The following is a 22,274-nucleotide window of genomic DNA, read 5'->3' as shown; positions in this document are numbered from 1 at the left end:
ACCCAGGAGGTGACAGATATATGCATGATCCAAGGCAATTGACTTATATGCCATATGATCCAGGCGGTTTTCATGAAGATTTGTGGGTTAATGTATGTTTATGTTGTAATGATTGGAAATTCTTGTATTTTCCCTATGATCCTGGAGGATGGTGCAAATTTTTTAAGGGAATGCTCACACTGGGGCAAATGATTGGTTTTCCATTTGATCCCGGGGGACTACTAAAGTCCAAAGTTGCTGATGTGAAGAGTACCAGTTATCTGTTGTAGCAGGTTGCATGGTACAAGATTTTGTTTTCTAGATCTATGCTAAGTCATAAGAGTTTTCGGTTATGCAGTCAATAAGGTTACATGGCTGGCTTCCAATTGACTTCTTTGGATAATTGATGAAGTATCTTCACATCTATTGAGTTGGTTCTGCTAACAGAACTTGAAGTAAAGGACTTGACGGCCATTCCGTGTGCAGACAGAATAAGGCATACTTGATCTTGACAGGGTTCCCTTAAGAGAGCTTAATGGTCAAGCCGTGTGCAACATTAACTGGAGCACTTGAGTCTGGCGGGGTTCACTAAACAGGTTATCCATAATTGAACGGTTTGAAGATACGGCAGATACAGTTCAGAGATTTTTGATGGGCAGCTACCTAATGCTTAAGCTAGAACATTGATGATAGGGTATAAGCCTTATTTTGTTTTTCATAGATTTACCAGTAATGTGAGTCCGATGATGGAAAGAACTTAAGGTACCTTTAATAGATACAGATTGAAGTGCAGTTGGTACAGACCGAAGGCTGTGCAGGTTCAGAGGGGGTGGATGTCGTGCAGCTCCGCTGCCATGAAGAGAAAAAGAGCAGAGAAATGTAAGCTAAGCTTCTTTGAAGCCTACACATTTAGTGGTCAGTGATCATGGCTTGTTAACAGGCCAAGTTTAATGATTAATGTATGCCAGATGCGGCTTAAAAGGGCCAATAGATACCTCAATGATGCCAAAAATGAGTGTGCTTGCAGTGACCACAGATGAGAGATTATGATCTAGAACTGTAGAGCTTAAAGTGCTCTACCGGCCTGTCTTTATGGCTCGTTGATTGGAGCTACGGTGAAGAAGTTATGGCAGTTTAAAGTTCAAGTCGATTGCAGATCCGTACCGGATTGGGCAATTGTAGCTGAGGTGACAGAGATGAAATGAATGCACGGGCCTGAAGTGCTCACTTTGTGGAGCGCGTTGGTCTTTTCAGACCAGCGATCGGAGTTCCGGTTACCAAGATATTAGCCGTTAAAAATTCACCAAGGGTCGGCTCCGTACCAGTTCGGTCCGCTCAGTCGGGGTGCCATTTGAGAATTTTTGAGCTTCATCCACGTTGAAGTGCGAGAGCAGTAAGTGCTTTGGGAGTATCAGGAACAGCAGGCCTGCCATTGCTCATAGAGCCGTGCGCCTTGAGCATCGGAAAATAGCAACCAATTGTATACCGGGTGTTGCATGTAGGGTGCGCCGGCGAGGGGGTAGATAGTCTCCCGAACATTAGTCTGCGACCTTCCTTCAACCAAGAGGAGAAATGCTTGCATGGTCAAGACTTGTAGCGGTATGGATACCTCCACCAATCAAGAAGGCAAGCAAGTGACACATATGGATCCTCCAAGCCCTCCCCCAACTCCTCCTTCGCCAGCAAATCCCATGGATGCTATGATGCGCATGATGATGGAGTTGATGATGCGGCAAGATGAAGCTTGACGACAAGAGCGTTTGGAAGTAGAGGAGGCACGTCGATTAGAGCGTGTGGAAGTGGCGGAGCATGAGGAGCGTCGATTGGCGACCGAAGCCGAGGCTTGTAGGCTGGAAAGGATTCCATGCGTGATCTCATAATCACCTTGGCGGTGCAACCCGATCCCCCATCTTCGGAGCCCGATTATGAAAAGCTTGCCAAGACCATCGCGGAGGCAACCATTGCTACACGGACGACCATTGATCCAATTCCCGAGAGGATCACGTTCAATAAGTATGACGGTAAGATGGATGCTATTGTCATTTACTCGTGGTTGCATCAATTTACATCCTATTGCGGTTGTTAGAAAGTCTGAAAATAACAAGGTTCTCTTGGCTTCCATGCATCTCACGGGTGATGCCATCACTTGGAAGGATGAATGGATGGAGAAGCAAGAGGTGGCCCATACGGCTGCCCATGCCGAGTCCTACCTCATTCCCCCTCTCGAGCTTAGTTGGGAGGAGTTCGCGGAGGATTTCAAGACTCGCTTTTTCCCTCCACAATACTTGAAGCGTTTGAAGGAGAATTTTTGGACTTTGTCTCAACAAGGTAAACCGGTGATGTCGTATGCTAACCGTGTGTCACAGCTAGGAGGTGGACAATTGCGGAAATCGGATGATGAGAGGTTAGAGGCTTTTCTCTTTGGATTGGACCACTTGATCAAGTTTGACGTGGAGGCCGGTGATCCAAAGACAGTACAAGAAGCGATATGCTTGGCTCAACTGTAAGAGATGAAGCACAATAAGGGTAAGCTTAAGACGGCCTCACGTAATGGTAATTCTTCCTCTCATGACTCGTTTAAGGAAAAGGACAAGAATTCTATTAGGAATGGTAGCCATAAAACGCACTCTCTCAGTTCTTCTTCTCGATCTAATTCTCCATCTCGATCTCAATCTAAGGGCGATAACTCTAAGGATAAGGGTAAAGGAAAATCTGATAAACCTCAACTCACACGTGATGAAAAGATTTCCCAAGGAGTTTTAGGTGGTCAATTAAGTGAGTAAGAACAAGCATTGTATGCAAAGGAACATAGGTGTTTTCATTGTCACGTAGTAGGTCACATTAAAAGGGAATGTCCTAAGAAAGAATCTAACAAGGAAACCTCTACTGCGTCAACTTCTGATGCTACCTCTCATGTGAATGCTATGAGTGTGGCAAAGCAAGAAGCTAAGCATGAGGGGATGTTTGCAAATGATGAACTCATAAAATGTTATGGACATGTTAATGGTCAAAGGATCATTGTGTTGTTTGATTCTAGACGTTCACAAGATGTCATCAGTGAATCTCTCGTGAAACGTGCACGTCTTTAGACTTCTCCCATTTCCCACCCTCCCGGTGCAAGGGTTCTCTGAAGGCATGGACGCTTCGATTTTTCAAGAATGTGATGGTGTCAAGTTGATCATTCAACAAAAACCGAATTTACTCGTTGTTTTGTAGTCTCTAAACTTGCAGGATGTGATATCCTTTTGGGCATTAAGTGGTTTTGCATGTTCAAACCCATTATCGATTGGGAGAAGCTCACGTTTCTCATCAAAGATAATGTGTCGCAGCCCGTCTTCATTCGAGGCGAGAGCGGTATTCTCCCTCTCCCTCTCATCTTTCATGTCTAGGAAAACAAAGAACTACGTCGAGGAGCCCAAGCGGCGCTCATCTATGTCAACCCCACATCAAGGAACTTGGGTATCCCTGACACGTATAGTAAAGGTTTTGTTAAGGTCAATTCGGTGTTTTCCCAAGATCATCATTCCCCTACACACCCTCCCGATCGACCTATGGACATTGTCTCCGACCAATTGCATGACGAGGAACATGTAGGTAAAAGTTTTCTCCATGGGATAAAGAGAAGCCAAAACCAGGTGATTTCTCAATTAGGAGGCTTCGCCCTCCCAAGGTACGGTCTTTTGGTTTACCGGCTCTCTTTGTTCGTAAGAAATCAAACTCATTTCAGTTTTGTGTGGATTTTAGGGCACTCAAGTCAAGGATGGTCAAATTCCGAAAGCCGAGACCTCACATGGCCGTTCCTTTGGAGCTTCCACAGGAGGCACACCGCGTTTCCAAAGTGGACCCATCGAGTTGCCGCCACAAGGGTGGACTTCCAAGGAGCAATCCAAAAGAACCACCACCGGAGATTATTGTTCCAGTCCAAGTCACCAAGTCGAAGTGTTTTCGAATGCTTCCATTCCAGTTTGGCAATAAGACAGAAGCAAAGCAACATTTCCTCAAATTCAAGGATTGAGGGACACACGAAGCGGCGTGGTTGGACGAGGAATTCTTCATCGATTACCCGGATTTGCTAGTCTCATACAAGGAGGCCATGCAGATAGGTCCCCGTACCTCACCTTAAGCAGGAGGGAATGTCACGTGCACATGGCTCTGTGTGCCACGTGGACATACTTCATCGACTTCCAGAGCCAGTTTTCCCCTTCTTCCTAGATAGGGATGTCTAGAATCCTAGGAGGATTAGTACCGGCAATTTTTGTGAGCCTGTTTGCAGGACCTGCATGTCCGGACAAGTCGATTAGATTAGGTTTTCCAGTTTGAAACCCTCTTGCATAAATGGTTTGTATACGCGTCTTGGCAGATGTTATTACACTACGGTGGGCATCTGGCATGACGAGCATGAAGTTCTAGGTTAGAGGAATCCGATGTACCAGACCGCTCATCGATCGGATTCCCGGTTGGGTGGATGTGCGACAGTTGCAACCAAATTTGGATCCCTTGACCTATTTTTAAAATAAATCGTTTTATGATTTATTTGTTGGAAAAGCTGGTGGACAGTTGCCCTACCTGAAGCCTAATAAGTATTTAACGAGTGATATGCACCCATGGAAAAATCCATTTGAAGACAAGTGCAGGAGATAACTTCAGTCACCAGGCGTTTTCAGCCCTGCACAGCAGCCGGCGCTTTGGGACAGCAGATCAGCAAATCAGCAGCGTTTTCAACAATCAGCCCTAACGCTCAGTTCTGCAGCAGATCAGCAATCAGTGTTTCAATTGCAGCAGCAGATCAGCCCCAGCGTTTTCAGTTTTCAGCCCTTCCCCTCGACGGAAAGTGGCCTGACACTGCTTGGGCAAGTTTCCCGTTGCGGTTCGGTACTTCAGCAGCCCATCGAGCCTCCCTTCGGCCATTCCCTTGTCAACATCGAGTGCTCCATTGTTGTCCATCATAGGCCTCATCAAGATCTGCGTTTTCAGCCCATCATTCTTCTCACATCGGGAATGCAAATCAGCCCGTGGTGGTCATCCGCAATTCCCACATCGAGAAGGATCCAAGGTGCATCAAATCAGCCCCGGAGGTACCTCTTCCCGAGGAGTTATCGTGGTGATTTGTCGTCTCAAGTCAGTAGAGTCTGCATTGAGGTATTGCATTGTGTATACATTCCATTTACGCAATCTAAAGCAAATACCACATCGGTAATGGTGTGGGGGGCCCTTGAGAGGGTTGGTTGGGACCCCTACGGGTGTCACTCTCTTCTTCTCTCTCTTTCTCTCTCCCTCTACACATCGCTATTGCACTCTCTCAACCCCTCTCTTCAGGGAAGCATAAAAGGATTATTCATTGAAGCACAAGGTACTCACTAACGCAAGGAAAGAAGGAGAGGATTTTGTGGAAGTGTAAAACTAGATCTTCACCATTTTAACTCCGCTGCACCTGACAGTGACAATGAAAACACCTATGTTTCTATCAGATTTCCTTTATTCTTATCCTTAGAGTTATCGCCCCCCTTAGATTGAGATCGAGATGGAGAATTAGATCGAGAAGAAGAACTGAGAGAGTTCTTTTTATGGCTACCATTCCCATTAGAATCCTTGTCCTTAGACGAGTCATGAGAGGAAGAGTTACCATTATCTGAGGCCATCTTGAGCTTACCCTTGTTGTGCTTCATCTCTTGGAGTTGAGCGAAGCGTATAGCATCTTGCAATGTCTTTGGATCACCGGCCTCCACATCAAACTTGATCGAGTGGTCCAATCCAAAGAGAAAGGCTTCTAACCTCTCATCATCCGATTTCCGCAATTGTCCACCTAGCTGTGACACATGGTTAGCATACGACATCACCGGTTTACCTTGTTGAGACAAAACCTAAAAATCCTCCTTCAATTGCTTCAGGTACGGCGGAGGTAAGAAGCGAGTCTTTAGATCCTCCGCAAACTCCTCCCAACTAAGCTCGAGAGGGGGAACGAGGAGAGACTCGGAATGGGCAGCCATGTGGACTGCCTCCTGCTTCTCCATCCACTCATCCTTCCAGGTGATGGCATCACCCGTGAGATGCATGGAAGCCAAGAGAACCTTGCTATTTTCAGACTTTTTCACAACCGCAAAATACGATGTAAATTGATGTAACCAAGAGTAAATGACAATAGCATCCATCTTACTGTCATACTTATTCTTGCAAATTGGATCATTGGTTGTCCGTGTAGCAATGGTCGCCTCCTCAATGGTCTTGGCAAGCTTTTCATAATCAGGCTCCGAAGAAGAGGTATCGGATTGCACCACGAAAGAGGTGATGAGATCACGCATAGTTATCCTTTCTTGCCTACGTTCCTCGGCCTCAGCCGGCAAGCGACGTTCTTCTTGTTCCGCCGCTTCTTCGCGCTCCCATCTACGAGCCTCGGCTTTGGCAGCCAATCGGCGCTCCTCACGCTCCGCCGCTTCCACACGCTCGACATGATGTGCCTCCTCTGCTTCCAAACGCTCTTGTCGTCGAGCTTCGTCTTGCCGCATCATCATCTCCATCATCATGCACATCATAGCATCCATTGGATTTGGTGGCAAAGGAGGAGGGAGGGAAGGAGGGCTAGGAGGATCCATAGGTGGCACCTGCTCGCCTTCTTGATTGGTGGAGGTATCCATACCGTTACGAGTCTTGACCATGCAAGGACTTCTCCTCTTGATTCAAGGAAGGTTGCAGACTAATCTTCGGGAGACTATCTACCCCCTCGTTGGCGCACCCTGTATGTAAGGTGCAGCGGAAGTGAATGTTGAACTTTGCTCAAGATGAGTGCTCCGAACTGTGCTCAAGGTTCCTTTTGTCTTAGGGAAGGGAGAGCCTTCCGTGCCTTAATGAGAGAGTGCAAGTGATCACAACAAAGTGAATAGACACTGTCTGTGCAGGTGTTGAGACTGAGAGATAGAGAGAGAAGAGAATACGACACTAGAGACGTTGTAAAACCCTCCTCCAAGGGCCCCACTCTCGATGGCGAGAGTGGTCTATGCTATTGATTGCACAATCTGGTCCAAGTGCTGATGCAAGTCTAAGTGAGGCTATGGCTGAAAACTGTGTGGTGCGAGGATAACGGTGAAGATGACGATGACGCTATCTGTGACCTCGTATGCTGAAAACGCTGTCCTTCAAAAACGCTGCATACTAACAGACAAAACGCTGGGCATGCTGCTGTTTTGCTTGCTAAATAGCTTGCTGAAATCGCTGCTTGCTGCTGGTTTTACTGCCGAGAGACCCTGATCTACAGGGGGCTGAAAACGCTCACCTACAGGGGGCTGAAAACGCTGATCTGTATGGCTGTAAACGCTGATCTGCAGGCTGTAAAAACGCTAATCTGGTTGGTCAAAACGCTGGTATGCTGCTGCCGAATCGCCAATTGCAGGGGCTGGAAAAACGCTAAGTGCAGGGCTAATGGCGAGAGAGATCTGTTGCTGAAAACGGTAGGCTATGGGGGGGTTTTTCTTGCTGATAAGGTTCTCCAGAGGGCCTGTTACACTGGGTGCCTGTTGCTCTCCTTCTTCTGCCAGATAGTGTTAGCCCTAGGTTGCTTATATATTTACTTAGTCAAATTGCCTTACCTAGTTCCCAACAAAAGTCACTTAATAAATAAGTGAAAAATATCAAAAATAGGGAAAATAGGTTTTAATGCACTGGAAAATTCCCTTGATGGATTGTGATGGGAATGCTGATGATCATGGTGTGTGCAACCGGAGTATATGCATCTAATCTAAGTGCTTGGGCATGCACGGTCTGCGAACAGACTCACAAAAGTGCCAGAACACTTCCTATTCTAGACTGACTTGACTGAACTGAACCTTGGTCATGTTGTAGCTTGTCCATGGATACATAGGGCCGGATGTGTTACGTGACATCCCCTCTTTTCAAAGTGAGGTACTAGTACCGAACTGTATGGCGTCGAGGGAGATTGCCAGCAGGGTCTAGAATCCTGGAAAGGACTCTTTGCTGGCCCACTCTGATGCGTGGGTCATGCGATACTTGAACTTCATAAAGGTCTGCAACGCTTGCTTCTTTGGGCCGCGCCGAAAGCGACAAAGTCATCTGTGGTTCCTTCGATGCTTCAACTTCGTCTATAGTCATGCGTCTAGCTTCTTCAAGAATCTCCGAGGCTGAAAATTCCTGAAACCACTTCCAACACAAAAACATGAACACACCCATTCGATGTAAAGTGGCTGGAAAAATACTATTCCTTCGAAAAAACTGTGCATGCAATGTAGATAAACATATAGACGGAGTGCCAAACCGTTCATCAAACACATGCAAACAATGGGATCGAATCTTGACTTTCTGATCTAAATCAATCAACTGTGGCAAATCACAATGGAAATGCCCATGCTTGATGCTGAATCTTTCTTGTGCTCTTTCGGATACTGTGTCATGCCAAGGAGGAGACACGGAATGTGAATTTCTTGGGTGCAAATATTTCATCTTTTCATGAGTTATCCGCATACATCCGTGCTCATTCATGAGTGAATCGTGTTCATCGTACAATATGTCATGCCTATGAAAAGGGATCACATAAGGACAGTGACTAAAATACAGGAAAGCATCACGAATGAAACACTTGAACAATGCGTGCTGACTAATCATTCGAACACATAATATTTCCTGGGGGTGTTCTATGGACCTAGGCTCGAGAGCCAAGATCTGTTCTTCCTAAGGGATTCTTTGGACCTAGGCTCGAGAGCCAAGATCGGTTCTTCTTGAGGGGGTTCTTTGGACCTCGACTCAAGAGCCAAGATCGGTGCTTTGTGATTGATCGTCTCTGCAATGAGGTTAGCTTCACTAGAGAAAGTATCAACTAACACATCATCCTTGTGAACAATCACATCATCTTCATGCAAATCATCATGCTTGTCTTATCATTCAAATCATCATGCTTATCATTGTCATTCAAATCATGTGTGTCATGCTTGGGAGAAGAAGAAACGGAGAGAGTCTCCTTTTCCCGAATCTCTTGCATCTGTGCCTGCACTTGAGAAAAGAGTCGCAACATCTTTTTCATGTGTCGGTCGTTCATTGCTTTTTTTGCTTCGTTCTCGCGATCTAATGCTGCTTCTCTTACTTCGCGCTCACGATCCAATTCGGCTTGTCTTTCTTTGGCTTCCAAGTGTGCTTGCTCGTTCTTACGCTCTATGGCTGCCATTCTTTCTTGGTACTTACGATCAATTTCTGCCATTCTTTCTGTTGTTCGTGCTTCACGTTCTAACTTCCTTGCTTCGAGTTCTAACTTCCTTTTGATCATCATCTTGTCGAAAGCCTCCATAGGAGTTAGTGCAATCCTGTGCGAAGATGGACAAGGGGAAGGGTCGGAAAAACCTCTTGGTGGGGAAAACTCTTCTTTGCCACTCCCATGCTCACCACCTCCATGCGAAGTATCAATTCCGCTTCGGGTGATGACCATCCACTGAAGTCTTAGGTTCTTAAGTTCACGAGGAACTTGGGTTCTTGTGGGTCTTGGTTCTTGGGTTCTTGAGGATCTTGAGTTCTTGAGATTCTTGAGGTTCTTCTTTAGCTTGCAATCTGTGTTAGAAAAGGATCTTCTCTTACCTGAGCTCTTCTCTTTATTGTGGGCGCTCCCCTTGGCGGCCTTGCGCTCACACCAAGGTTGCTTTTTTCCACCTCACGTCGATTGGCCGGCCGCTAAGTGCACGGTCCGCTCTCAATGAGCGAAAAGAGGCACAAGGGGAGGCTGCACAAGTCCTTCTTTCTTGGGTTTCCTGTCACTCTTCAAAAACACGATTAGGAATCACACGCCCAAGAGAACGAACTTGGGTTACGTGCGACCGCAACAAACAAAAAAAATTCTATGGTTCTTGTGGTTCTTTCCTTGAGTGATACAGAACACTGCCAAAGCTCTGATACCAATGTAAGGTGCAGTGGAAGTGAATGTTGAACTTTGCTCAAGATGAGTGCTCCGAACTGTGCTCAAGGTTCCTTTTATCTTAGGGAAGGGAGAGCCTTCCGTGCCTTAATGAGAGAGTGCAAGTGATCACAAACTGTCACGTGACACATCCCAACCCTATGTGCCCATGGACAAGCTACATCACAGCAGGGTTTAGTCAGTCAAGCAAGTCTAGAATAGCAGTGATCTGGCACTTTTGTGAGTCTATTCGTAGACCGTGCATGCCCAGTCACTTAGCATAGATGCATATCCTCCGGTTGCACACAGCATGATCATCGGAATTCCCATCAGAATCCATTAGCATCAGTTAGGGGAATTTTCCACTGCATTTAGCCTATTTTCCTATTTATTGGGATTTTCACTTATCATTTTTAAGTGACTTTCCAACAAAAGTAGGTAGGGCAATTTTGCTAAGTTAATATATAAGCAAACCCAAGTTAGCACTTTCTGGCAGAAGAGGCAGCAGGAGCTTCCCGCTCAACAGGCAACTTCTCAGCAGTACCCCCATTAGCACTTAGCCTCGCCATACCTCTCCCATCCCCTTGGCGTTTTGAAGCATTTCTGTCGCCTAAGCTTCTTGCATAACCTGGCGTTTTTCCCTACAGCAGTCCATCACCCACGACCTCCATTCCCCTGGCGTTTTCCCCTACAGGCAGCCCCCATCACGAGCGTTTTTGGGACTGCAGACCAGCATTAGAACTCAGTGTTTTCAGCATATGGTGGCGTTTTTCACAGCAGCATTGCAGCCCATAAATCGCAGCCATAGACAGCAGTTCCCCAGCGTTTTTGACATCAGCTTACTAGCGTTTTTGACCTGCATAACCAGCGTTTCAGCATACAGTAGTGGCCTTAAAAATGCAGCCAAAGCCTGGGTTTTGCCAGCGTTTTTATTCAGCCCTAAGCCCCCGACAAGAACAGTCATTTTCAGCCATAAGCAGCAGAAGAAAACCAGTCATTTCAGCCCCGAAACAGTCCCCGAATTCAGTGATTAGAAGATCCCAGATTTCAGCCATCAAGTCGTCGTCGTCATCATCGTCGTCGTCATCGGCATAGTCCCATTGCATCAGTCCATTGCATTCGCATTGTACACCTTTGTGCAATCAAAGTAGACCACTCTCGCCGACGAGAGTGGGGCCTTCAGAGGAGGGTTTTACAACCTCTCGGTGTCGTATCTCTTCTCTCTCCTTCTCTCAGTCTCATTCACTTGCACGCACAATATCCACTCACTTTGTTCGTGACCACAACACTCTATAGACGGAAAGCTCTCTGTTTCCCTAAGAACTAAAAGGAACCTTGAGTAATAAAGATCACTAATCTTGAGAAAATACAACATTCATTCCGCTGCACCTTACATTGGTATCAGAATTTAAGATCGGTTCGTCCTGAATGATCGAATCGTCCTGTGGGGGTTCTTTGGACATAGGCTCGAAAGCAAAGATCGGATCTTCGTGATTGATCGAATCTACGACGAGGTTAGGTTCGCTAGAAAAAGCATCCACTAACACATCATCCTTGTGAACAATCACATCATCTTCATGCAATTCATCATGCTTGTGAGAAATCACATCTTGATCATGCAAATCATCATGCTTGTCATTGGCATCCAAATCATCATGCTTAGCAATATCATTCAAATCATCATGCTTATCTTTGTCATCCAAATCATCATGCTTGTCATTCAAATCATCATGCAAATCATTGTGCTTATCATGGTCAATCAAATCAACATGCAAATCTTTTGTCAATCAAATCATCATCATGCTTCACACAATCATGCAAATCCTGTGTGTCATGCTTTGGAGAAGAAGAGACTGAGAGAGTCTCCGCCTCGTGAATCTCTTGCATCTGTGTCGGCACGGGATACAAGAGTCGCAAGAACTCTTGCATGTGTCGGTTGCGCCGTTCTTGGCTTGCCTTTCTTTCGGCTTCTCTTTCTGCTTTTTCTTCTGCGTGTCTGTGTTTCATTTTTGCCATTCTTTCCATAAACATCTGCTTAAACTCCTCCATAGGAGTTAGTGCAATCTTTGTCGTAGATGGGGAAGGGTCGGAAAAACCTCATGGTGGGGAAAATTCTTCTTCGCCTCTCTGATGCTCATCACCTCCAAGCGAAGTATCCATTCCGCTTCGAGTGATGATCATTCTGAAGTCGTGGGTTCTTGTAGGTTCTCAAGTTCACGAGGAACTTGGGTTCTTGGGGGTCTTGGGTTCTTAAGTTCACGAGGAACTTGGGTTCTTGAGGTCCTTGATTCGTGAGAATCTTGGGTTCTTGAGGTTCCTGAGTCTTGAGGGTCTTGGGTTCTTGGGGTTCTTGAGGTTTTCTTTCGCTTGCAAATCGCGTTACAGAAGGATCTTCTCTTCACCCGAGTTCTACCCTTTTCTGTGGGCGCACCCCTTGGCGGCCTTGCGCTCACACCAAGGTTGCTTTTTCCCACCTCACGTCAATTGGCCGGCCGCTAAGTGCACGGTCCGCTCTCAATGAGTGAAAAGAGACACAAGGGGAGGCTGGACAAGCCCTTCTTTCTTGGGATTCCTATCACTCTTCAACAAAACACGATTAAGAATCGCCACGCCCAAGTAAACTCGTGTTCGTGTGATCGCAACAAGCAAAAAAAATTCTTGTGGTTCTTTCCTTGAGTAATGCAGAACACTTCCAAAGCTCTGATACCAATGTTAGGTGCAGCGGAATGAATGTTGCATTTTCTCAAGATTAGTGATCTTGAGAAAATACAACATTCATTCCGCTGCACCTTACACAAACAAAGTGAATAGACACTGTGCGTGAAGGTGTTGAGACTGAGAGATAGAGAGAGAAGAGAATACAACACCAGAGATGTAAAACCCTCCTCCAAGGGCCCCACTCTCAATGGCGAGAGTGGTCTATGCTATTGATTGCACAATCTGGTCCAAGTGCTGATGCAAGTCTAAGTTAGGCTATGGCTGAAAACTGTGTGGTGCGAGGATGACGGTGAAGATAACGATGACGCTATCTGTGACCTCGTATGCTGAAAACGCTGTCCTTCAAAAACATTGCATGTTGATAGCCAAAACGCTGGGCATGCTGCTGTTTTGCTTGCTAAATAGCTTGCTGAAATCGCTGCTTGCTGTTGGTTTTACTGCCAAGAGACCCTGATCTACAGGGGACTGAAAACGCTGATCTTATAGGGGGCTGAAAACGCTGATCTGTATGGCTGTAAAAACGCTGATCTGTATGGCTGTAAACGCTGATCTGCAAGCTGTAAAAAGGCTGATCTGGTTGGTCAAAACGCTGGTATGCTGCTGCTGAATCGCCAATTGCAGGGGCTGGAAAAACGCCAAGTGCAGGGCTGATGGCGAGAGAGATCTGTTGCTGAAAAAGCCAGGCTATGGGGGGGGGTTGTTCTTGCTGAGAAGGTTCTCCAGAGGGCCTGTTACACTGGGTGCCTGTTGCTCTCCTTCTTCTGCCAGATAGTGCTAGCCCTAGGTTGCTTATATATTTACTTAGTCAAATTGCCCTACCTAGTTCCCAACAAAAGTCACATAATAAATAAGTGAAAAATGTCAAAAATAGGGAAAATAGGTTTTAATGCACTGGAAAATTCCCCTGATGGATTCTGATGGATTTTGATGGGAATGCTGATGATCATGCTGTGTGCAACCGGAGGATATGCATCTAATCTAAGTGCCTGGGCATGCACGATCTCCGAACAGACTCACAAAAGTGCAAGAACACTTCCTATTCTAGATTGACTTGACTGAACTGAAACTTGGTCATGCTGTAGCTTGTCCACGGACACATAGGGTCGGATGTGTCACGTGACACTGCATGCAACACCTGGTATACAATTGGTTGCTATTGTCCTACGCTCAAGGCGCACGGCACTACGCGCAATGGCAGGCCTGTTGTTTCAAGAGTAGGAGGAGTATACACCGAAGGGCTGCCAACACAACCAGAAACACAAGAGAGATTTTTTTTTTTTTTGGGATTAGCGGATTAGTGCAAAATCTTCAAAGCTCTAATACCAATGTCAGGTGGAGTGGAATTGAAATGGTGAAGATCTAGTTTTACACTTCCACAAAATCCTTTCCTTCTTTGTTTGCGTTAGTGAATGCTTTGTGCTTCAATGAATATTCCTTTTATGTTCCCTTGAAGAGAGGGGCTGAGAGAATGCAATAGAGATGTGTAGAGAGAGAGAGAAAGAGAGAAGAGCGACACCCGATGGGGTCCCAACCAACCCTCTCAAACGGCCCCCCACACCGTTGCCGATGTGGTATTTGCTTTAGATTGCGTAAATGGAATGTATACACAATGCAATACCTCAATGCAGACTCTACTGACTTGACGACGACAAATCACCGCGGTAACTCCTCAGGAAGAGGCACCTCCGGGGCTGATTTGATGCACCTTGAATTCTTCTCGATGTGGAAATTGCGGATGCTCACCACGGGCTGATTTGCACTCTCGATGTGAGAAGTATGATGAGCTGAAAACACGGATCTTGACGAGGTCGATGATGGATAGCAATGGAGCACTCGATGCCGGCGAGGGAATGGCCGAGGGGAGGCTCGATGGGCTGCCGAAGTATCGGATCGCAACGGGAACACGCGTAGGCAGCTTTCCAAGAAATTCCGTCGTGAAGATCGGACTGAAAACTGAAAATGCTGGCCTGATCTGTTGGGTTCTCCTGGCGCAAGGGCTGAAAACAAAAAATGCTGGCTGATCTGCTGCCTTCCCAAAACGCTAGGGCTGGCTGAGCAAAAACGCTGGCTGCTCCTTGATCTAGCGCTGAAATTTGTAATCTGCAACTTGTCTGGTGGACAGTTGCCCTACCTCAACCTAAATTAATTCATAAGGCCTGTGCCTCACCTATAAAGGGAGCAGAAGAGCTCCCATTTGAGGTTTCCCAACAAATAAGTCATAAAAATGATTCATTAAAAATAGGTCTAGGGGGGTCCAGATCTGGGTGCAACTGTCACACACCCAACCAAGAATCCGATTGATGCGCGGTCTAGCATGTCGGATTCCTCTAATGTAGAACTACATGCTCGTCATGCCAGATGCCTACCGTAGTGTAATAACATCTGTCAAAACGCGTATACAAACTGTAGCGCGGATAGTGTGTGGTACTCTCTACAATGGGTGCTCCTCAGTGCAATGTGCGTGACAATCTCACTCAAAACAGTATGAAAACAAAGGAACAATCGATAACAACTGATCACATAGAGACACAACAACAGACCAGAACATAGGACTCGACTATCTCAAAGAACCGATACAGACTCTCGCGTGGCAGCACACTCAGCTCCAGCCCAGAACTCACAAGTACAATGGGGGTGTCGACGCTCAGATGTGCCGGGATGGTGCAGACGTGCTGTGTGTGTATAGACTCGCTGCCCTAGACGATGACGCTGGACCATATATGAAGAAGATGACCCTCCTGACCCAACGGATACTACTCACATGTACCACCATAAAGAGCCACCAACGGCTCATAAATGTCAGCCATATAAGTCTATCTCCAGACTGAGTGGAGGTGGTGACCTGGCCGTGATGTTCACTAGACCACCGTCCATATCCCTGCCACGTGTCATTGCCCAGCCCACAGAGTCCGTCCAGTGTGAACCAGACCAGACCAACTGTACTAACTGTGTGTCCTGTGAAAGTGACACTGTAGCCTGCCAAGAGGGTTCCAAACTGGAAAACCTAATCTAATGGACTTGTCTGGACATGCAGGTCTTGCGAACAGGCTCACAAAATTGCTGGTACTAATCCTCCTAGGATACTAGACATCCCTATCTAGGAAGAAGGGGAAAATTGGCTTTGGAAGTCGATGAAGCATGTCCACATGGCACACAAAGCCATGTGCACGTGACATCCACCCAGTGTGAACATACGACCAACTGTAACTGTCTTTCCATGCAAAGTGACACTATAGCCTAGCTACAGGTTGTCACGTGCACATCTAACCCTATGTGCATGTGGACAAGCTGTAACTCCTACTTCTAGGGTTTAGGTCAACCTAGGAAGTGTTCTGGCACCCTTGTGAGCTTGTATGTAGGACCCTTAATCCCATGCAAGATGGATGTTCTTGGTTGAGAATACTTACAAAAATAAATACCGTTTGATTTTGTCCTTGTTATGATCTATCCCATGATCTCGTCTATATCTTTGTGTGCGCGTGCGTGTGTATGTGTATGTCCAATTGATAGTTTCTTTCTTTGGTGCAATTCTGGGCCCTTTGGGCTGTTCATCATACATGCAATCACCTCTAGCAGGCTTTTCATGTGGAAACAGTTATTCAGCTTTATCCTATCCATCTTTTTGTGCTCAGCTTCTTCGGTCTCTTCGTGATTGCTACACATTCATTTCAGCAATTTGAGGTTGTTTTTTACCTTGATGTAGCCTCACCCATTTTGAGTGACCATGTCTTGTACATTATTGTAACCAGTGGAAATTTTATTTCACAAAGAAAGAGTGTGTGTGTGTTTGTTGCCGATGAGGAACTTCATCACAGCCCTATTGATCGTCTTTTTGCATAAATAATCATGCATCATCTGATTCTGGAACTAAAATTGTTTGGTTGTGATTTGTGACAGGTTTTTCTGATTTTAACTGCCATTCAAGAAATTCAGTGTACTACTTAACAAAGAATGTAAAGGCTCCACTGTGCTTGGTTGTCATGAAGTCGGTTCTTGCTAGACCCAAAAAAGCGGTTTGGTTATGGACAAAGAAAAAGGAGGTCATGACAACTTCAGTTGAAACTGGTTGGAACACTTTTCTTTTCACACCTGAAACAAAGCAGCTTGCTAAGGATTGGGCATGTAAGTTTTGAATGTTGCAAAGACGACCTTTTAACCTTTAGTACAAAACAAATGCATAAATGGAAGCTTGTCTCCTATATAGATGAATGTGTATGTGTGTACAAATTATGTTTGAAACTGGTTGGAACACTTTTGTTTTCACATCGGAAACAAAACATTCCAAGGATTGATGTTTTGAATGTTGCAAAGACGACCTTTCAACCTTTAGTATAAAACAAATGTATAAATGGAAGCTTGTTTTGCAGTCTCCTGTATAGATGAATGTGTATGTGTGTACAACTTATATTGAAACTGGTTGGAACACTTTTGTTTTCACATCTGAAACAAAACATTGCCAAGGATTGGGCACGTAAGTTGTATGTGTGTACACCTTTTTTTTTTTCCGAGAAAAGGATCCTTCTATTAGTTACTGAAACTGCCCATAGGGCTACAACCACGTCTTCAAGAGAGGGCTACAACAACCATGATGGGAGACTCTCCCAATGAAAAAACCAGCATATGTACAATGGGGCTAAATCAAGAAATGGGGGAGGGAAAAGCCACACAGGTGGTCGGTAATGCCATCGGAGTACTCCCTAGACCATGGTGTAGAAAGGCCCAGGACGCCAGAGTCGAAGGAAAGCCTCTCTGCGCTCCCGCATGCGGTCGGAGCTGCCCTGTAGTCCCTCAAGCTGTCCTCTGAGAGTATGGATCAGCTCTAGCCAAAAATCGCAAACAGTCTCTGCTGGTGGCACAGGGCGAGCCTCAAAGATGCGGAAGCAACGGGCCCGCCAGATGAACCAGAGTGTGAGGCCACTGAGGAGCTCCCAACACTCCTCTCTCTTATTGCACCACTCCTGTGGAGTAAGCTCTGTAGCAGGCTGGAGTGTAGGTCGCCCCACTTGCATCATTATCATCCTGCTGGTGGAAAATAGCTCAAACTGAAGTGTCGGGCCCGTGAGGGTGGACCAAACCGTTGCTCCCCACGTGTACTACCGAGCCGTGGAGAGAGCAGGCATGAACCGAGAACTCATAGCCACACCTGCTGGGCCAAGGAACAATCCCAAAGACAATGACGCTGACTCTCCACAAGATGGTCACAAGCTGCACATGCGGCCGAGAGACCACTATGCACTAGCCAGCTCCCAACTGCTGTAGCTCTGTGTGCGACGAGCCACTGAAACAAGGTGACTCGCCTCGGCTGTCTGGAGTCCCACAACCTGTCCTAGAAGGCTGCCAAGAACTCAGCTGTGAGACCCTCCTCCTGCCAATGAGGTGCTGCAGCGGGGCGAGCCTCTCTCTGTGTTGCTAGTATATGACGTCCCAGTCGAACAGTGTACTGAAAGAAAGGGACTTCTGGGTGGTCTACAGAAGAGAAGGGGTCCCTCCAGAGCCACTCACCAAGATCCCACTGTACTCGTGCCAGTGGACAACACTCCCAAGCCCACAGCCTCCAGTGTCCGGTCTCAAGAGCTGCTGGGTCAGGATCAATGACACAAGTCCTCCCACAGATGCCCACTACTCGGATCCTCTGAAAACAGCACTCTGCCACCTGCAGGGCCTCTACTGCAACTCGCTGTAGGTGTCCCCCACCCTGAAGCTCGAAGAAAAGGGATGGAACAGTCTCTGAGCAGGCCCTGACGGAGATGAGAACCTCCAGTCGTGTGAAGGCTCCCATCCAGCTGGGTGCTAATGGCTCGAGAGGCGTGAGCCACTCAGCTGGAACTGCCTCTGAGATGTCCTGGCACATGCTTTGCACCCCTCTCATGCCCTATAGCTGGAAACCCTGCACCTCCTCAGACAAGCCTGTGAACTCTAACCAGTCACCTAAAGAGCGCGTTGGACCTGCTGCCATGGGACCCCAGGAAACATGAGGCCGACTACCAACCAAGTGGCCTCTCTGAGTGCTAACCATGGGGTTCCAGACAAGGGGCTGCCGTAGGCGCTCCTCCGTGCAAGTAGGCTGTCTCTGCTCCAGGCCTTGCCGCAAGAGCTCCCAAGATCGAAGCAGACTCACAGCGAAACGGTCCTCCAGTCTCCTGCTCAAACCAACTCTGCGCATCTCTGTGAAGATCCATCTGGTCGAAGGTTGCCAGGGGCCTCTTGCTTGAGGCACCCTAGCACGAAGCCGCTGTAGCAAGAACTCCTTCCAGGGCTCCTCACCTGGAAGAAGTCCTCTGAAGATGAACTTCCCAAGAAGGGCTCGGCTCTGCTGTGCTGGGTCAATGATCCCAAGCCCTCCCTGTGAACAAGGAAGAGTGATGACCTGCCAAGCCACTTTGGCTCGGGCTATCTGAGTGTCACGTCCTGACCAAAGGAAGTTCCTGATCAGCCTCTCTACCTGGCTGATACAAGAACTCGAGAAGATCCAGCAAGAAGTGATGTACCACATAGTCGCCAACAACACCTGGTTGGCCACTACTACTCTGCCAGCCAAAGAAAGTCGTGCTGAGCTCCAACGTAACAACTTTCTCCTGATAGACAGGAGAAGGGGAGCAATCTGCTACTCGGGAGACAAGTCCAAACCAACCTCACAGCCCAAGTACCGAATTGCAGTCCCTGGGGGGATCCACCTAAAACCCTCTCCACGCATATCCTCGGGCTGAGAAGCAGCTGACCCGTCGAGCCTCCTAAATATGACTGACCTTGGCATGCGAATGCCGAGGTCCCACTGCCTCAAAGAAAGCACCCGTCACTCTGTCGCCCACTTGGGTCCATTTAGCTGCGTGTCGGTGGCAAGCAAACTCATGTCGCCTCTCCTCTGTGCTAACAAGCTCCCGACGAGCCTGTTGTAGGTGCTCCTCCAACCAAGGACTGTCTGAATGCTGCTCCTGCATCCTCTGTAGCGAAGCAATGCCCCGTCTGAGACACTGCTCCTCATCTGTCGCTGCAGCCCGTCGAGCCAGAGACTCGTAGAGAAAAAAACGGATAATCTGAGCTAGGCCTGAGGCCACTTTGTCAGCAGGAGAATCCTGCCTGTCCAAGATCTGTATCCAGAGAGCCTCTACTTGCTCTCTGAGTGCCGAGTCCAGCAAGACCCTCTCTGGGATACGAAGCATCGTGCTCCCACTCCTCTGCCTGTCTGCGACTGTGAGGATCACTGGTGCATGGTCCGAGAAGGAAGTCCCTGCCAGAATGCCCACTGTCCCTCCCAAGTCAATGCAATGGTCACTAGTGTAGAAGTGATCTATCCGTTATAGATTCACTCCTCCCACTCTACGGTCCGAATGAGAGAAGGCCAGGCTATTTGGGGGCCTCACAAAACCAGAGTGCTGCCAAACATCCGAGACCCTTAGAGTCATACAAAACCTCTCCCAAGCTGCCAGCTCAACTCCATGCACAGTAGCGTGGCTACCACCAATCTTGTGAGAAGGGTCCTCCAACATGTTGAAGTCCCCTCCTATGCACCAGTGTTCTGCTTGCGGCAGAGACTCAACTATCTGTGACCAAAACTCTGGTCGAGCACTTGTCACATTGGGCGCATAGATGTTCAAGAAGCCAACTAGGCAACCCTGAACCTGCATAGTAATCCACTGAGCCCTGCCTGGCACAATAATCCCTCTGCCCACAATGGCCTGCTGCAAAGAGTCCGCAATAGTCATACATACCCCACCCTGGATGCCTCCATGTCCAAAAGCAGCTGACCAAAAAGTGTCATATCGTCCAAGCAAGAGCTGACCACAACGTCTAATGCGGCTCTCACACAGATGGTGCTCTTGAAGCATAAGGAGATCAATCTCTCCTCCCACAAGGCAGCGCTGAAGCTCCTGACGCAGTCGGCCCCGCTGACGCTGAAACTGGGGCCCACCTAGTCCCTGCATGTTCCATGAGACGATCCTCATGGGGAGCGATGCTGCCGCAGCAGCTAGACGGGCTATCTTCGAGGCTGGCTTGGATGGGGAGTAATCCGCATCCAAACGTCCTCTAGATAGGCGTAACTGCAACAAGTGCCTGGCCCAAGCCCAAGCAGAGCGAGCCGTATGTAAAGCAACCTCCTCTGTCCAGGAGTCCTCATGAATGTATACGTAGCATGGCAAGCATTGTGTATCGGCAAAGAAGTAAACCACAATGTGTCTACATCCTGCTGAATCTAGAGGTGTCACCGGAAACTTGGCCAATGGCCACAGAGTCTGAAGCATGTCTGTAACTCCTAGTTCTCCCATGTGGTGAGAACTTTAGGACCTGTGTGTGCAACCATCCCAACACTGAGTCGAGAGTCCACTCTGTTTGGTCCCTGCCACAGAGGGGAAAGGAGAAGCCAACTGCTGAGTCCAAGGCCTCTGTTCCCCTAGCTGCAAGGAACAAAACATGGACCCTGAAGCAGGCTGCCTCATGGTCTGCTGAGGGGTCGCCGAGAAAACGAGTGAAGTCGTAGTCGAAGAAATCCCATCGGCGCCGGATGTCAATGCTCGTCAGACCTCGAGGGATTTCTGCAAGGGGGAATGTCTGTACCTGTAGAGGGGGCCGCAAGAAAGGTTGTCCCTCTCTCGCCAAGCGACTCGTGGCAAAGGCGCTGCCTAGAGACCTCCTAGCAGCCGAAGAAGGCCTTGCCCCCTGGGACGACTGAGGAACTGAAGCGGGAGGGGGGGAGAAGGAGCAGGGGGGAGTGGTGGAGAAGAGAGGCGGAGGGGAGAAGAGAGGCGGAGTGGAGCGGTAGAAGTAGAGGGGCGGGAGGAAGAGGCGGGAGGAGCAGGAGGCGGGGGGGAGGATGAGGAAGAGGGGGGGAACTCTGGAGGGGAAGAACCTTCGGGAGCGTGTGAGTGTCTCTGACCAAAACACGAACTGAGGGAATGCCAGCCGCCTTGGCAGCTATTGAGGCTGCCGTGCGAGGTGTCTCCAGGACAGTCCCAATGGCTGAGCCGATCTTGGACAAAAGTGGTAAGTACTCCCTCCGCAAAGCCGGAAAGCAGACGGAGATGGGGATGTCTGCCTCCTCTACTAGAACATCCGAAGCAGGGTCGAAACCATGTCTCCACTGTCGAAAGTGGGCTCGTGTTGCTTGGATAGTCAATGGACTCATGGCGATGACCTTGGACGCCATCTCGGAGGTCGCAAACTCAATCTGATAGTAACCTCGTCCGAGTATCTGTACGTCCAAGATCTTGCCCACCTTTGCGAGAAGGCGGGCCTGGAGAAGGTCACGCAGCTCTCCTCTGCTAGGACGGGTGCCGAGAATCTTGCAGATGACCGAAGTCGCCTACAAGCACTCTACCTCTGCGGCCAAGCTCGCTTGCTCTGTCGGCGAAAGAGCAAGTCGAATGGTGGGCTCAGCGGGGTCGGGCGAGGGGGCTTCGGACGAGTCCCTCTGTGGCGGAGCTGGAGCGTCGATTTGTGTTCACTGCTATGTCGAAGAAGCAGGCGGTGAAGCGACTCTGCAGCCGAGTGCGCCGAGCACTGTCCAAAAAAGAACAGTGCTACCAGAGCCAAGTGCAGAAGGCTTCGGGGAGGAGGAGGCGGGGGGGAAAAAGGATAAGGCGGGCCGAGTGTGGGACCTCAAGAGGCAGCCAGCGGGCGAGTGGGGTTTTTAGGGGGGGGGGGGGGTCTGAAAGGCGGCGCGAGGGGGGCAGCTGGCGGGATGGGAGGCGGCTGGGGG

General features: G+C 48.2%; 1 protein-coding gene across 4 annotated transcripts in view; it reads left to right on the top strand.

Annotated features, from left to right (window-relative positions):
* The window catches only part of LOC147436805 (3-dehydroquinate synthase), a 185,366-nt gene that overhangs the window by 25,718 nt on the left and 137,374 nt on the right, over positions 1-22,274 (top strand). For all 4 annotated transcript variants that reach the window (XM_086486219.1, XM_086486216.1, XM_086486217.1 and 1 more), the window contains exon 2: positions 16,478-16,702. In XM_086486219.1, coding sequence (XP_086342345.1) covers positions 16,478-16,702 — 225 coding nt within the window. The remainder of the gene's footprint in view (positions 1-16,477; positions 16,703-22,274) is intronic.

This window comes from Adiantum capillus-veneris, chromosome 17 (assembly GCF_014529385.1).
Source record: "Adiantum capillus-veneris isolate H3 chromosome 17, ASM1452938v2, whole genome shotgun sequence".
Classification (NCBI taxonomy): domain Eukaryota; kingdom Viridiplantae; phylum Streptophyta; class Polypodiopsida; order Polypodiales; family Pteridaceae; genus Adiantum; species Adiantum capillus-veneris.
The sequence above is the reverse complement of the archived record's forward strand: the minus strand, read 5'-3'. Positions and strand labels throughout refer to the sequence as shown.